This window comes from Saccostrea cucullata, unplaced genomic scaffold, assembly GCF_032062105.1.
Source record: "Saccostrea cucullata isolate Sc308-1 unplaced genomic scaffold, CSIRO_AGI_Scuc_v1 ctg884, whole genome shotgun sequence".
NCBI classification, from domain to species: Eukaryota; Metazoa; Mollusca; class Bivalvia; order Ostreida; family Ostreidae; genus Saccostrea; species Saccostrea cuccullata.
Window position 1 is genome coordinate 14,313 of NW_026941193.1, and position 14,829 is coordinate 29,141.

General features: G+C 34.1%; 1 protein-coding gene across 1 annotated transcript; it reads left to right on the forward strand.

Annotated features, from left to right (window-relative positions):
* Positions 1–6,448: 6,448 nt before the first annotated feature.
* Positions 6,449–14,020, forward strand: LOC134257384 (uncharacterized). The gene is made up of 5 exons (XM_062740009.1): positions 6,449–6,899; positions 6,978–7,218; positions 7,510–7,724; positions 7,818–8,685; positions 9,052–14,020. The coding sequence occupies exons 1-5, from the start codon at positions 6,449–6,451 to the stop codon at positions 14,018–14,020; spliced, it is 6,744 nt and encodes a 2,247-aa protein (XP_062595993.1).
* The last annotated feature ends 809 nt before the right edge of the window (positions 14,021–14,829 follow it).

Sequence of the window (14,829 nt, forward strand, 5' to 3'; positions counted from 1 at the left end):
GAAATATCCTCAGGTAGTGAGCGATTCTGTATTATTAATGCAGAATCAATTTTTGTATAGTTTGTGTACGTCAGGAATAAAATCAACAGAAAGCGGAGTTTATTTTTTTCGATCGGGCGCGGTGTACAAATATCTGAAAACGAGGTTCAGCCATTGTGAATGTGAAGTCGTGGAGTCGTCCTGGACAGTTCGTTGTTGAATCGAAGAAAGTACGCGATATTAATCATTGCTGATTGTTGGTTTCATTATGTAAGGTTTGAAATGTGTAGAATTTATCTGAATAATTACAACATTTAGTATATTTAGTCATACAGCATTGCCATTATTGCTGAGTGTTTCGGCGCAGCATAATACTGCGCAGTTTATAGTCTCTCGGAGAAAAGTCGCACGGAGAAGAACAAGTCACTGCTACATTTTACTAGTGTTAAAAGATGATAAAAAAATATTATCTATTTGTCTAATATACTTAGTGGAAGGAACGTTATAGTTTGTGTATACTCGATTCTCATTATATCGCGGGTTTCATTGTATCGCGGTATATTAAAAAAAATCAGATACATAGCTCATATGCTTTTTATTGAAAAAAATATCAGTCTGTCATCTGAATGTAAATTTTTGAGAAGATTAAAAATTATGGAAAATGCTTCGGAAAAAAATTATTCAAATAAAACGTAATTTTACAGAAATCGATCTCCCTTTTTATTATTTTTGGCCCACTGAGTTTATAATCTAGTAAACTCCATATAAAGGTCATGTGTTGAAAGTCTTTAGTTTGTATCATTGTTTATTTTCTTGTGTAGAATTACATGGTAAAATAAAAAATAAGAATTGAAGTCCATGTCAACCACAAGTTTCCATGTTTTCCCCTACCGCGATACTATGAGACTTTCTAATTTAGGAGGTAAATGAGACTTCCTGTTTTAAAAATAGACTACAAATTAAACGATGTAAGCCTGGGAAATAATTTGATACTTAAAAGATGGGCCATAGATTGCTTTATTAATATCATTTGATGAAAGTTAAATCTAAAAAATCAAATTACACTTTTTTATGCAAAAGAGTTAAGTACCGCGATATAATGAGACACCTGTATACATTAGTGCAACTCGTGTATTCAGTTCCAACAGACTTTACAGAACCGGTATGTAAAGAAAAGATCCGGATAAATTATTTTTAGTAAAAGTAGCAGTACAACTTGTTTATAAAAGTTTGCAGAAAAGAAACTCCTACATATATCATCATGATATATTGTGTCGAGCGTAGAGAGGAATATTACCACAGTTTCCTGGAAGTTGGCCAAAAAAAAAAAAATAATAATAAATTGTAAATAAAAAAAAATACCAGAAGAATAAAAGATAATTTTGATATACATGTTGTTAATTATTGTTTTATATCATTATGAGTCTAAATCAACTGACAAAAATAAACATGAATAAAATAGCCTATTTTATTTTTTAAAATTTATTATACTTGTATACTACCTAAAGTACTAAAGCCAAAAAAAATATACTCTTGTTTCCTGTCCCCTGCCCAAAAAAATTAGGGTAGGTAGGTAGGGAAAAAAATTTTTTTTAAGAAAAAATTTTATTTTCAAAACTCAATGAATGCAGAACATACAGCATGTAATAACAAGAACATGATATGTTAACAGTTTACAGAGCAAGTTTGTAAATAAAGATTTAAAAGTAATGGTATCCTGTACACTTGTGATGTATTAGTTCTGTAGATATTGTTGGTCGACTTTTAGTATTTTAGGAAAATAGTAACCGAAAAAAGAAAATGTAATAAAAACTTTTAGGGTCGGAGGGTAAAATGTAGGGTAGGTCGGGTGACAGGAAACAAGAATAATTTTAATTTTGGCCTAATGTCGAAAAGTTAGTACATGTAATTTCAAAAAATATAAGATGGTAGCGAGAATTTATCTATGTTTCTCTTTTTCTTAAAAATTCAAACCAAACTGATGTCAACTTCATATTTTTCTGTGTATTTGCTAGTGATGGGGAATCGGAAAAAAATCATAATCGATTATCGGTAATAATCGGCTGGGCATAATCGATTAATAATCGATTATAATCGAAATTTTGAACTTCAATAAAATTAATATAGAAAAGTTAAAACTTATTCAGATTTCTGTCAGACTTTTACATAAAAAAAAATTACTTACATAAAATATTCAAAAACTTTAATTGAAATTTTTTTTTTAAAAAGTAGAAAATAGTATTTTGTCTACTTTAAACAATATAGGACTATTGAAACAGAATGGGAATTTATTTTTTTTTATAAAGTCCATGCAATGGGTATATTTTACTGATATTAGTCCCACCTTTCATTTAATACATGTACGTATTTATTTCTTAAAATTAGTTTTGATTAGTTAAAATTGCAAGTTGTAAAAGTAATTATCCTCATGTTAGACTTGTAATGAAGTTGTATTTATGATTATAATTACGTTTAAAAATTGACTAGACTAATTATGTTTTCCTTTACTTGCAATATTACCGTTTCCTGGTATTAGTCTAACCCCATATTTAATAATGGCGGTAAAAGTATCAACAAGACACGGGACCCTTTCATGTTTTCAACATTCATCACTACTTTCATGCTCTTTGCACTTGGATTTGGTAATAAAATTAAAGTTTGACAATTTTATTTTTTGTTAGCGATGTCGGCGACATTTATTTTATAATCGATTAGTAGCATCGAAGAGCTTCTAACGACCGACAATCGATTGTCTCCGACAATCGTTCCATCACTAGTATTTGCCTGTACTTGAATTTGTCTACATTAACATTATAGTGTTTATTTATTTCAGAGGGGGGGGGGGTATTGCAAGTGAGCATTGGCTCACAGATTTTTTGTTATTTCAGAATATACCTCTCACAGTTTTTCAAATGTTATTTTACTTTCTCTGTGTGGTGTTACACTTTAGTATGTGTTTAATGCATCTCATATCTTCAACTTATATTAAAATTGCTAATTATGACAAAATACAAAATATTCTCTTCCTTTGCAGACTTCCCTTGCATTGGGATCAAAATTTTTTTTAAAAAAATCTGATTTCTCGGACAAATTCAGAAATACCAAAGCTGTTTAAATGATGAATATAAGATGTCACATACAGTCATTTAATAGTCTAAGGTTACAAAGACATGTTAGTTAATGTGGATTACAAACATTTGCAAATAGTTATGAACATTATAATGAAGTATATCAATATAAGAAGATTGTACAGGTAATTTCCTTCACTCAAAATATTAAATATTTTTTATGATGTTATAGTTTTACTCTCCTTAAAGATTGAATTTTGAATTTTACCCAAGATCATTCAAGTTGAGCAAGTTTAAGGACAATAAAAGAAAATTTAATTATAATTGTCTAGTTCATATCTTTATTATGGATCATAAACTCGGTGAGTTCATATTTTACTCAAAAGATTGCTTATGACCTAAGGGTATGTCATGACCTTACCAGAGGTCATGTGGGCAAGGTCACTGAAATAAAACATTCATCTGGGTCAAGTCCATGTCTTATGGATAAGTTTGGCGAGTTCCATTTTATTTTACACAATGATTGCTTATGGCCTAAGGGTTTGTCATGAACTTGACCCAAGGTCATATGGGCAAGTTAAAGGTGGTTGAAAGAATAAGTACAAAATTTGTGTTCAACGCATATGTTTAGTATTGATTTTAATTTTTTTTATTAGGTTCACCTTCATTATACCCCCCGCAAACGAAGTTTTGGGGGTATAGAGGGATCACCTTGTCCGTCTGTCTGTGCAAACGTGTCTGGTCCATATCTTTCTTACAGAGGGACATTAGAATCTACTACTCCACATAATAATTGCCTATGACCTAAGGGTATGTCATGACCTTATTTAACCCAAGGTCATTTGGGGGAAGTTCAAGGTCACTAGAAGAAAAATTTCATAATTCGCAGGGATTTATCTAGGTTGTTTTTACTACCGGTAAAAGGTACCTTTCCCCTCATGAAAAAGATGCAAAATTTCCCCTTTTTCAGATAGAAAATTCTCCGATTAAACGGAGAATATTTAAAACATCGTTTTGAAATTTTCCGTTTTTGTCCGATTGAAGTTTAACAGCATATCCTAATTTATCATCCTAGTCATTCAAACGCTTCTATAAGACAGAATAGATTATTCAAGCTTTTATTTGATATTGATCGGTAAACATGTGCCAAGTCCATGATGTCGAAAGATACGTATGCGACTGCAGAGTTAAAAAGAAAAGTGTAGATCATGTAGATGAGTAAGATGGAGCTTATATCACTATGAATCGGAAGAATGGAGTAACAACAAAAACAATGTTAGTAGTGAAATATGAAAAACAGAATTGATGTGTGATAGATATTCAGAGAAAATATTAAATAAAGCACTGACCTGGTTTAAATTTTTTTTGTTATTAATATTTTGTCTATAAAGTGAAGTTTTTGTGGCCTTTGTAAAGGCCCCCCCTAGAAAACTCACGCCTGTGGCTCTCATTTTTCCCCTTTACATATAAACCAGTAGTAAAACAAAATAGCTAGATAAATCCCTGATTCGTGTCCGGTCCACATCTTTCTTATGGCTAAACTTGGTAGGTTCTCATTTTACACAAAGATTGCCAATGACCCAAGGGTGTGTCATGACCTTGACCCAAGGTCATTTTGGGAAGTTCAAGGTCACTAGAAGAAAAATTTCATAATTCGTGTCCGGTCCACATTTTTTTTATAACTTGGTAGCTTCTCATTTCATGCAAAGATTGCCAATGACCCAAGGGTTTGTCATGACCTTGACTCAAGGTCATTTGGGGAAATCAAGGTCACTAGAAGAAAAATTTCATAATTTGTGTCTGGTCCACATCTTTCTTATGGATAAACTTGGCAGGTTCTAATTTCACACAAAGATTGACCCAAGGGTGTCATGACCTTGACCCTAAGTCATTCGGGGAACTTCAGGGTCACTGGAAGAAAAATTTCATATTCATGTTTGATGCATACCTTTATTATGAAAAAATTAACTTCTGAAAAACCCATTGGGGGTTATTTGTTCCGTTTGGATAGTTCTAGTTTGAATCTGATTTCAACTTCCTAATTATCTGATCATGCCATGCTGTTCCGTTTGGATAGTTCTAGTTTGAATCTGATTTCAACTTCCTAATTATCTGATCATGCCATGCACAGCAAATTTTTGTCACAGGTTTCTCAGCACTACTCATCACAATGCTTGAAATTTTAGCAGGCTCTTTGTTGAGGCTTACCATATGGTGGGATTCATTTTTGTATAAATCCAATGTCAATTTCTTGTTTATTTGACAATGTTTGTACATGTATATTTTTTTTCACATGTCATTGTGCATTACTTGTGACAAGGCTTTTGTGGTATGCGATTAAGAAATATGATAATCTTTTTTGTGGATTTTGATTTTCAGTTATGATGCACTTTCAAGAAGCAGTAACTTTTATCAAATCCAAGTGTATTTCTTATAAGTTCAAAACGGTACAGCTTTTTTTATCTTGAAAATTCGAAGCAAAACAAAAATCTGTCAAATTTTATGAAATATCACAATAGTTTAGTACATGGTTGTAATTTGGATGATTACACCAAAATTGTTTGCCAGTAAATGTTGGATACATTTATATGGTACATATAGTTTCTTGAAATGTGTAACGCATCTTAAAGGTAAGCTTTCTTCGAAAATGGTTTACCAATTACATGTAACTTGCATCCCTCTTTAAATGATTGTATATTGCTTAATGTCCCTCTCGAGAATTTTTCACTCATATGAAGACGCCACCACTTGCTGGTGGAGAGCTGCAAATTTTGTCTTGTACTCGACACTCGGGGCCATTGAGTAGGGAGAGGTCTTTTTCGTGCCAGCACCTACTGCGACACTTGACCTCGGTTTATACAGTCTCATCCATAGGACACTCTTTCAATTAATGTTGGCATAATTATGTTTTGCATGTAATTTTGAAAGTGTCAGTGATGGCAGTATTTTTAATTTGAATATGTGTATGTATAAGTATAGGCTACTCTAATCAATCTTTTCTATAGCTGCAAAACTGGAGCTCTCCGAATAAAAATATATTGACAGAACGGAGAGCTACAGTGCAACCATTGTAAAAACTGTATATTTATTGTACACAAAAAGTTGCGCTTAATAGTTCTGGATTAATTCTTCCAAATTCTTACCTCGGTCATAAAAAGGGAGATTTAAAAAAAAAAAATTTTTGCTCTTCCGTCAAGTACTCTCGTAGCTAACATCGGCACAAAGCGCGTTGGACCAATTTATCTTTTTAACTTTTTTGTGCGCAATAAATATACAGTTTTTTCACTGGGTGGCCCTGTAGCTCTCCAGTCTGTCAATATATTTTTTCGGAGAGATACAGTTCTGCAGCTATCTTTTATAGTATAGATTATAACATTCTTGTATTTTTTGTAGATCACAGAATGCCAAGGAAGAAGACTTGGAGGAAAGCTGCTGTGAAGAAGACGAAATCTTGTAAGGCAGATGTGGGTGACAAGTACCCCACAGATGTTGGCCACGTCCAACCATCTGTGCCTCTGGGTGTAGGCCACGTCCTAACACCTATGACATCTGTACCGGCAGGGGTGATCTCTACCACCCCTGTGACAGTGGTCTCTGCGGCTCTCCCTGAGACCACTTTGAATCAGATTATTACTCAGAATTCATCTCAGTTGCTTACTCAGAATTCATCTCAGTTGCTTACTCAGAATATCTCTCAGATTACAACTCAGAATATTACTCAATTTACAATGAACAATATTCCAAATGAAACAACACATGCACTGCAAGGAAATTGTATGCATCAGAATTCAGATAATCTGGTGTTGGGGTCTTTCCATCAGGGAAGCATGAGGTTTTCATCATTTTCAAGAGGTAATCAGTGTACATGTAATTCACTTATGATGTTGTCAAATTCATATGAAAATTTTTCATTCACTAGTTCCTTTTTAGATCAGACTCTGATCAAGGGAGATAATTTGTACAACACAGTTGTGAAGAATCTTCAGAGTGCTGGAAAACTGAAAAGTAGATTACTGATGTTCGATGAACTACCAAGTCATATTGATTCTGGTGAAAATTACCACATGGTTGATAAGTTTGAAACATTGTTTGGCTTATTAGTTACAGATGATAAGAGAAATCAAATTCAAACTCTACATGAATGTCTGCAACAAGCATTGGGTTTATCTAGGTATGTATTAATAATGATAGGCTCGATATGTTCAGCACTGTACAAAGCTTCAGACAATGATTTTTATTTTTTTGACTCTCATTCTCATGGGGAATATGGATTGTCTGATTGTGATGGAAAGTCTCTGATAAGACACAGTTGCTGCTTAGATGATTTGTTAGGGTTTCTGTATGCAATGTATGAAAGTATGCACATTGAATTTGCAACTGAATTTGAAGTGATGCCTGTTGCTTTTCGTACACTTATTCATAGCTTCCCAAGCAATAATCAAAGTGTACATCAATATTGTAGTTTAGATCAGTCAACAACATCTGCTTTCACAAGCAAACAATCTGTTTGTAGTAATACTGGTCACTTAAAAACAGCAGAGATAAAGAAAGATAAAAAAGAGTATATGAGAGAATATATGAGGAACAAGAGACAAGATCCAGAGTTTAAAGACAAGGAAAGGGACATTAAGAGAAACAAAAGACAAGATTCAGAGTATAGAGGAAAAGAAAGAGACAGTAAGAAAAACAGGAGAGATGATCCAGAGTTTAAAGAAAAAGAAAGGGACAGGAAGAGAAACAAGAGACAAGACCCAGAGTTCAAAGACAAAGAAAGAGACAGTATGAGAAACAAGAGACAAGATCCAGAGTTTAAAGACAAAGAAAGGGACAGCAAGAGAAACAAGAGACAAGATCCAGAGTTTAAAGGAAAAGAAAGGGACAGCAAGAGAAACAAGAGACAAGATCCAGAGTTTAAAGACAAAGAAAGAGACAGTATGAGAAACAAGCGTCAAGATTCAGAGTACAAAGGAAAAGAAAGGGACAGCAAGAGAAACAAGAGACAAGATCCAGAGTTTAAAGACAAAGAAAGAGACAGTATGAGAAATAAGAGACAAGATCCAGAGTTTAAAGGAAAAGAAAGGGACAGCAAGAGAAACAAGAGACAAGATCCAGAGTTTAAAGACAAAGAAAGAGACAGTATGAGAAATAAGAGACAAGATTCAGAGTACAAAGGAAAAGAAAGGGACAGCAAGAGAAACAAGAGACAAGATCCAGAGTTTAAAGACAAAGAAAGAGACAGTATGAGAAACAAGCGTCAAGATTCAGAGTACAAAGGAAAAGAAAGGGACAGCAAGAGAAACAAGAGACAAGATCCAGAGTTTAAAGACAAAGAAAGAGACAGTATGAGAAATAAGAGACAAGATACGGAGTACAAAGAAAAAGAAAGAGACAGTATGAGAAACAAGCGACAAGATACTGAGTACAAAGGAAAAGAAAGGGACAGCAAAAGAAACAAGAGACAAGATCCAGAGTTTAAAGACAAGGAAAGAGACACTATGAGATACAAGAGACAGGATGCAGAGTTTAAAGAAAAGGAAAGGAAATGTAAGAGAATTAAAAGGCAAGAAGAAGAATACAGGCATGATGAACAAATAAGAGATTTAATCAAGAAAAAGGAAATGAGACAAAATCCTAACCAGTTAGAAAAAGAGAGATTGAAGATGAAAGGAAAAAGAAAAAATGAAGAATATAGAACATCAGAAAATATTGCTGCAAAACAGTCAAAAGCACACTCACGGGAGAATTTGGACTGTATTGAAACTGAAAAACAAAGATACAGAAAAAGTAAATTTGGAGTTGATGCAGTTGAGTGTGTTGACAATTTTCACAACAATGTAAGATTGGGTCCTGTGTTTGTATGCACATCTTGCCAACAGACATGGTTTCATGAAAGCGTTTCAAATGTCAATAATGTTTTGTTGGATGCTGAAATCAAAAGAAAGTATCTTACTAATACAAAGTCTGTAAATGGGCAAGAATGGATATGCAACACCTGCAATTCAAGCTTGAAAGAAAGCCGAACTCCAAAACTCTCTTCTGCAAATGGAATGACATGGGTACAAAAACCAAGTGAACTAAATTTGTTACCATTGGAAGAAAGACTTGTATCCTTAAGAATTCCTTTCATGCAGATAAGAGAATTACCAAGAGGAGGGCAGTATTCTGTAAAAGGAAATGTTGTAAATGTGCCAGTTGACATACAACCAACAATCAATAGTCTTCCTAGGAGACTTGATGAAAATATCACAATACCTGTGAAGTTAAAAAGAAAACTATCTTTTCAGCACTCTTATTGTCATGAAAATATCCGACCTACAAAAGTTCTGATTGCTTTACATTGGTTAATGAAAAACAGTGAGTATTATCAGAATTCAAACATAAACATAGATGAAAACTGGTTCAATGAAGTAACTAATTCAGCAACTGAAGTAATGAGAGAGTTTATAGAGGGCCACACCAATCAAGATTCAGCAATGCATGATGAACCAGATGAATCAGACTTGGACGAATTCTGTGAAGTTGATGGTAGTGGTAAGGATGGAAATTGTGATACACTACTAGACAGTGACTCATATGATATGAATCAGATCTTCACATTTGCTCCAGGAGAGGGACAACGTCCACTTAGTTTGTATCAAGATCAAATGGCTGAATATTTGTCATTTCCAACAATATTTTGTGGTAAAGGAAGAGTAGAAAACAGTCAACGTCAAGTACCCGTTTCATATGCTGATATTGCCAAGTGGGAATTAAGAAGTGTTGATAGACGTGCTGCACAGTCGGTACCGAACTTGTTTTTCAAATTGAAAAAAATTCAACTAAAGCAGGTAACAGACAAATGCAATTTAGCTCTTAGAAAATGCAAAACAAAGGGGAAAACCTTTACTGCAAATGAAATAAGAAATCCTGATCAAGTAAACAACATTGTTAGACACAATGAGGGATTTTATGTATTTAAACAGTTGAGAAATTCTCCTCCCTATCTTGAAACAAGGAAGAAAGATGTTTTTGCAATGATACGACAGCTTGGTTTACCAACTTGGTTTATGTCCTTTTCTGCTGCAGATACACGATGGAATGATCTCATAAGGGCACTAGGAGTCTTAAATGATGACAGAGAGTACACAGATTCAGAAATTGAAAGCATGACATGGACTGAAAAATCAAAGTTAGTTCAAAAAGATCCAATTACATGTACAAGGTATTTTGATCATCGTTTTAGAACTTTTTTGAATACTGTGATTAAGAGTGATCATCATCCTATTGGCAAGGTACAGGACTTCTTCTATAGGGTTGAATTTCAACAAAGGGGATCACCACATGTTCACATGATTGTTTGGATTGAAAATGCTCCAAAATACTTGGAAAATGATAACAAGGAAATTGTTGCATATGTTGATAGCTACATAAAATGTGAAAGAAATGCAGAAGACACTATGCTTGAATTACAGGTGCATAAACACTCTCAAACATGCAAAAAAAGAGGAAAGGCTGTTTGTAGATTTGGATTTCCACTTCCACCACTCCAAACTACAATGATATTAGAACCTTTGGACAGTGAAGTTGAGAAATACAAGAAGATGCATAAAGCTATGCAGGACAAAATGAATGAATTTAAAAATGGATGTGATGTAAGCTTCAGTTTTCAAAACTTCTTGCAGGATGTACTAAAGCTATCTGAAGATGATTATATAAAATGCATCAGAAGTTCCTTGAGAGGACCCAAAGTATTTCTGAAGCGTAAACCCTGCGATCTTAGAGTGAATGCTTACAACAGTACCCTTCTTCATGCTTGGGCAGCTAATATTGACATTCAGTATATCTTGGATCCATATGCTTGTGCAATGTACATTGTCTCATACATAAGTAAATCCCAAAGGGGTATGAGTGATCTTCTGAGTAGAGCTGCAAAAGAAGCAAGAGAGGGCAATCTTGACATTAAGAGACAAGTTAGACACATTGGAAATCAATTTCTCAACAGTGTTGAAGTTGGAGCACAAGAAGCAGCATATCTGGTTTTGCAAATGCCACTTACAAAAGCATCAAGAGATGTAATGTTTATAAACACTTCTCCAATTGATGAGCGTGTAATACTTGTCAAACCTGATGCAGAACTTGAAAAGTTGAATGCGAATTCCACAGATATAGAATGCAGTAACATAGTCAAAAGATATGCAAAACGTCCAAAACAACTTGAAAACTGGTGTTTAGCTGACTATGTGTCACAGTTAAATGTAGTTTTTCCAAAAGAAAGTGTAACTGAAATGGAAACAAATGATGATGAGAGGCATCAATCAGAAAATGAAGAAAGTGGTTCTGATAGTGAGGATGAATTTAAAGATGACAGCACATTAGTTGTGTTGAGAAATGGAATCAAAATCAAGCGCAGAAAAACACCAAGAGTTGTAAGATATGTGCGCTATAGTTTAAAGACAGACCCAGAAAATTACTACAGAGAAAAGTTAATGCTGTTCACTCCATGGCGAAATGAATGTTCTGATCTTCTGTGTGGACAACAGAGCTTTGAGCAGTCATTTAACCAGAAAAAATTTTTCTTAGCTCACAAAATCAAACAGTATGAACACAATGCTGATGCGCTTGAGCAGGCAGAACAGATGGCGCAAGATGATTTGACAGAAGCATATGATGAATTAGCTCCTGGTGCTCAACAAACTGAGGCAGAAGATGAATTTGAAGGACATGTTGAGTCTGAAAAATTTGTTCACTTTAATCCTGAAAGGCCAATTGAACAGAGAGAGTATGATATGGGAAATGATGTTGGAATTCCATCAACAGGACAACTGAATGAGCAGAGTTCTGTAAGATTACCTGATGATGAGTATTTAAAGCTTGTGGCCAGTCTGAATTTGAAGCAACGTGAATTCTTTAATCATGTTATACAGTGGATCAAATGTAAAGAGGAACCTATTCATGCATATCTGTCAGGAGGTGCAGGTGTTGGGAAGTCAGTGTTAATCAGAGCACTTTATCAAGCTTTACATCGGTATTTATGTGCTAAAGAGGGTGAAAATCCAGACGATATACGAATTCTTCTTTGTGCATACACTGGTAAAGCTGCATTTAACATTGGTGGTCAAACAATTGCTTCTGCATTTCACCAGAAAATTAACCAAAGGCAGCAAAACATGCATTGTGATGAACTGAACACATTTAGAACTAAATATAGGAATTTGTCAGTTGTCATCATAGATGAAATTTCAATGGTTGGCAGTGCAAAGTTGGAATTTATCAATGATAGACTTCAGCTTCTTACTGGTTTGAAGAGGCCATTTGGAGGCATTAGCATTATTGCTGTTGGAGATTTCTTTCAACTTAAACCAATCATGGATGGATGGATTTTTGAAGATTTAAAACAAAATGCCCAAGCACTTGCATGTAATCTTTGGAAAGAAAATTTCACCTTATTTGAGTTAGATGAAGTAATGCGACAAAAAGACGACTTAGCATTTGCACAGCTTTTGAACCGTCTTCGTCACAATGAGATGACTTCTGAGGACTTAGATATAATTCACAAGTGCATCATTGCTGAAAATAGTCTGAATTATCCACATAATGCTCCCCATCTTTTCACAATGAATGCAAAAGTAGATGAATATAACAATAAGCTTATAGAGCAACTTCCTGGTGAAAAAGTCATTGTAAAAGCTGTTGACAGTGTCCTCCAAGACCACAGTAAGTCTGTGAAAGACCGACTACTCAGATCAGTGCAAAATCAAGATGACGTAAGCAAAACTGCAAACCTCATGACAAAACTAACTCTAGCCATTGGAATGATATATGACATTACAGTTAATATTGATGTTACTGATGGTTTGACAAATGGTTCATCATGCACTGTACTTCTTGTTGAAAACAGATTACCTGGTGTATCAAGGCCAAGTATAGTGTGGGTGAAGTTTTTGGATTCTGCAGTGGGGAGAATTACTCGACAAAAATACAGACACCTTTTCCATGATGATGTTGAAGATGATTGGACACCAATATTTGACTGTCAGCGATCTTTTGTTTTCAATTCAACTACATATCAAAGAATACAGTTTCCTTTAAGACCAGCTGCTGGTAAGACAATCCATAAGGCCCAGGGCTGCACTGTTGATGAAATTGTAGTAGATTTGTCTCAGACAAGGACGAGGAAAACACCACACATTCATTATGTGGCCCTTAGTAGAGTTAGGTCTGTTGACAAGTTGCATATTCTAAATTTCAATGAGCAAGCATTAACTGTAGATGAAAAAGTTGTACAAGAAATGGAAAGAATGAGGGAGAAAGCACTTCTAAACCTGTGTTATCTTCCATTGTACAAAGCAGAGCAGAACAAACTAAAACTTATGTTTAATAATGCAAGGTCACTTCACAAACATTTCAATGAAATTAAAAATGAACCAAATGTTGTAGCATCTGATGTTATTGGTTTTTCAGAAACAAGATTAACCGTCAACGATGAACAGAATTTCGTGATAGAAGGTTACTTGACTTTGTTTAATCATGAAGAGAGAAGTGACAGAAATCGTCCTCATCATGGAACAGCATTATATGTGAAACAGGACCATTTAATGACGTGTATCACAAAATTCAGCAACAATTTCCTTGAGTTTATCATAGCTTTGATAAATTTTAGAGACTTTGGAGAAGTGCAGATAGTTGTTTTCTACAAGTTCCCAGCATGTTCTTTTAAAGAGTTTGAACATGAAATTATGTTACACTTAAAACCTTTTGTAGACACAGAGAAAAAATTGATAATTTTTGGAGATTTCAATTTTGATTTGTTCACTGGACACAAAGATTTTCTGAACTTTATGAAGTTGAGTTTAAAATGCACACAAATTGTACAAAAAGTAACTCATGATTCAGGTTCACAACTTGATTTGATTTTCACAAACTTCCCTCATTGTGAAACTGATGTAATTGAAGCATTTTGGTCAGACCACAAAATTGTCTACTGTACTTTTTAGATATGATATAAGGGACGCAAGAGTATCTATTTGGGGGAGATACGTCATCTTGTCCCCTCTCCCACCTACCAATGTGTCAGTGTCACTTAGTGACACATGGCGTATTGGTTACTGTATACAGGGTTATTTTTGCCTCGTAAATTTTTCACCCTTGGAAAACAATTTTGTACTGTTTAATTCGCCCGGTCACAGTTTTGTTGAACAAATCAAACTGTGTTGTTTTAATTTGCTCCATTTTAAATTTGCCCACCCGTAAGTAGGGTGAAAGGGGCAAAAATAAAACGGGGCAATTATTTCCCTGTATACAGTATCCTACAGGCACCAGTTCTTTGATGTAAAATCTTGTTTGTTTTTAGACATATATGTATACTTTAATTATTTTTTATGTGCATGCATGAAATAACATAAAAAATGCATACAAATGATTAATGATCACAAAACAATTGGACTTGAACAGTTTTGTGAAACAGGGATCATGACTTTTATTTATCATGGACCAATTTGCAGGCAATTAACGTTATATGTATAAAATAATTGATATGCTGAATGTTAAAGAAAATCATATAATCCTTCATTCATGTCAAAAAGATGATGATTGTTGTATTATTTACTGTATAAATGTTTGTGAGTTAGTTATACCCTTCCTTAATGATATTTATAATGAATATCATGAACTTGGTATGTTGAATGTACATGATATTTTTTTTTTAATTACATGACTTTGTATTATGGAACGTATACAGAGTTTAACAGAAAAGAAATGAGTTCTGCTTAATAATGATTCCTTTTGTGCTGGAAGTGTACTCTTA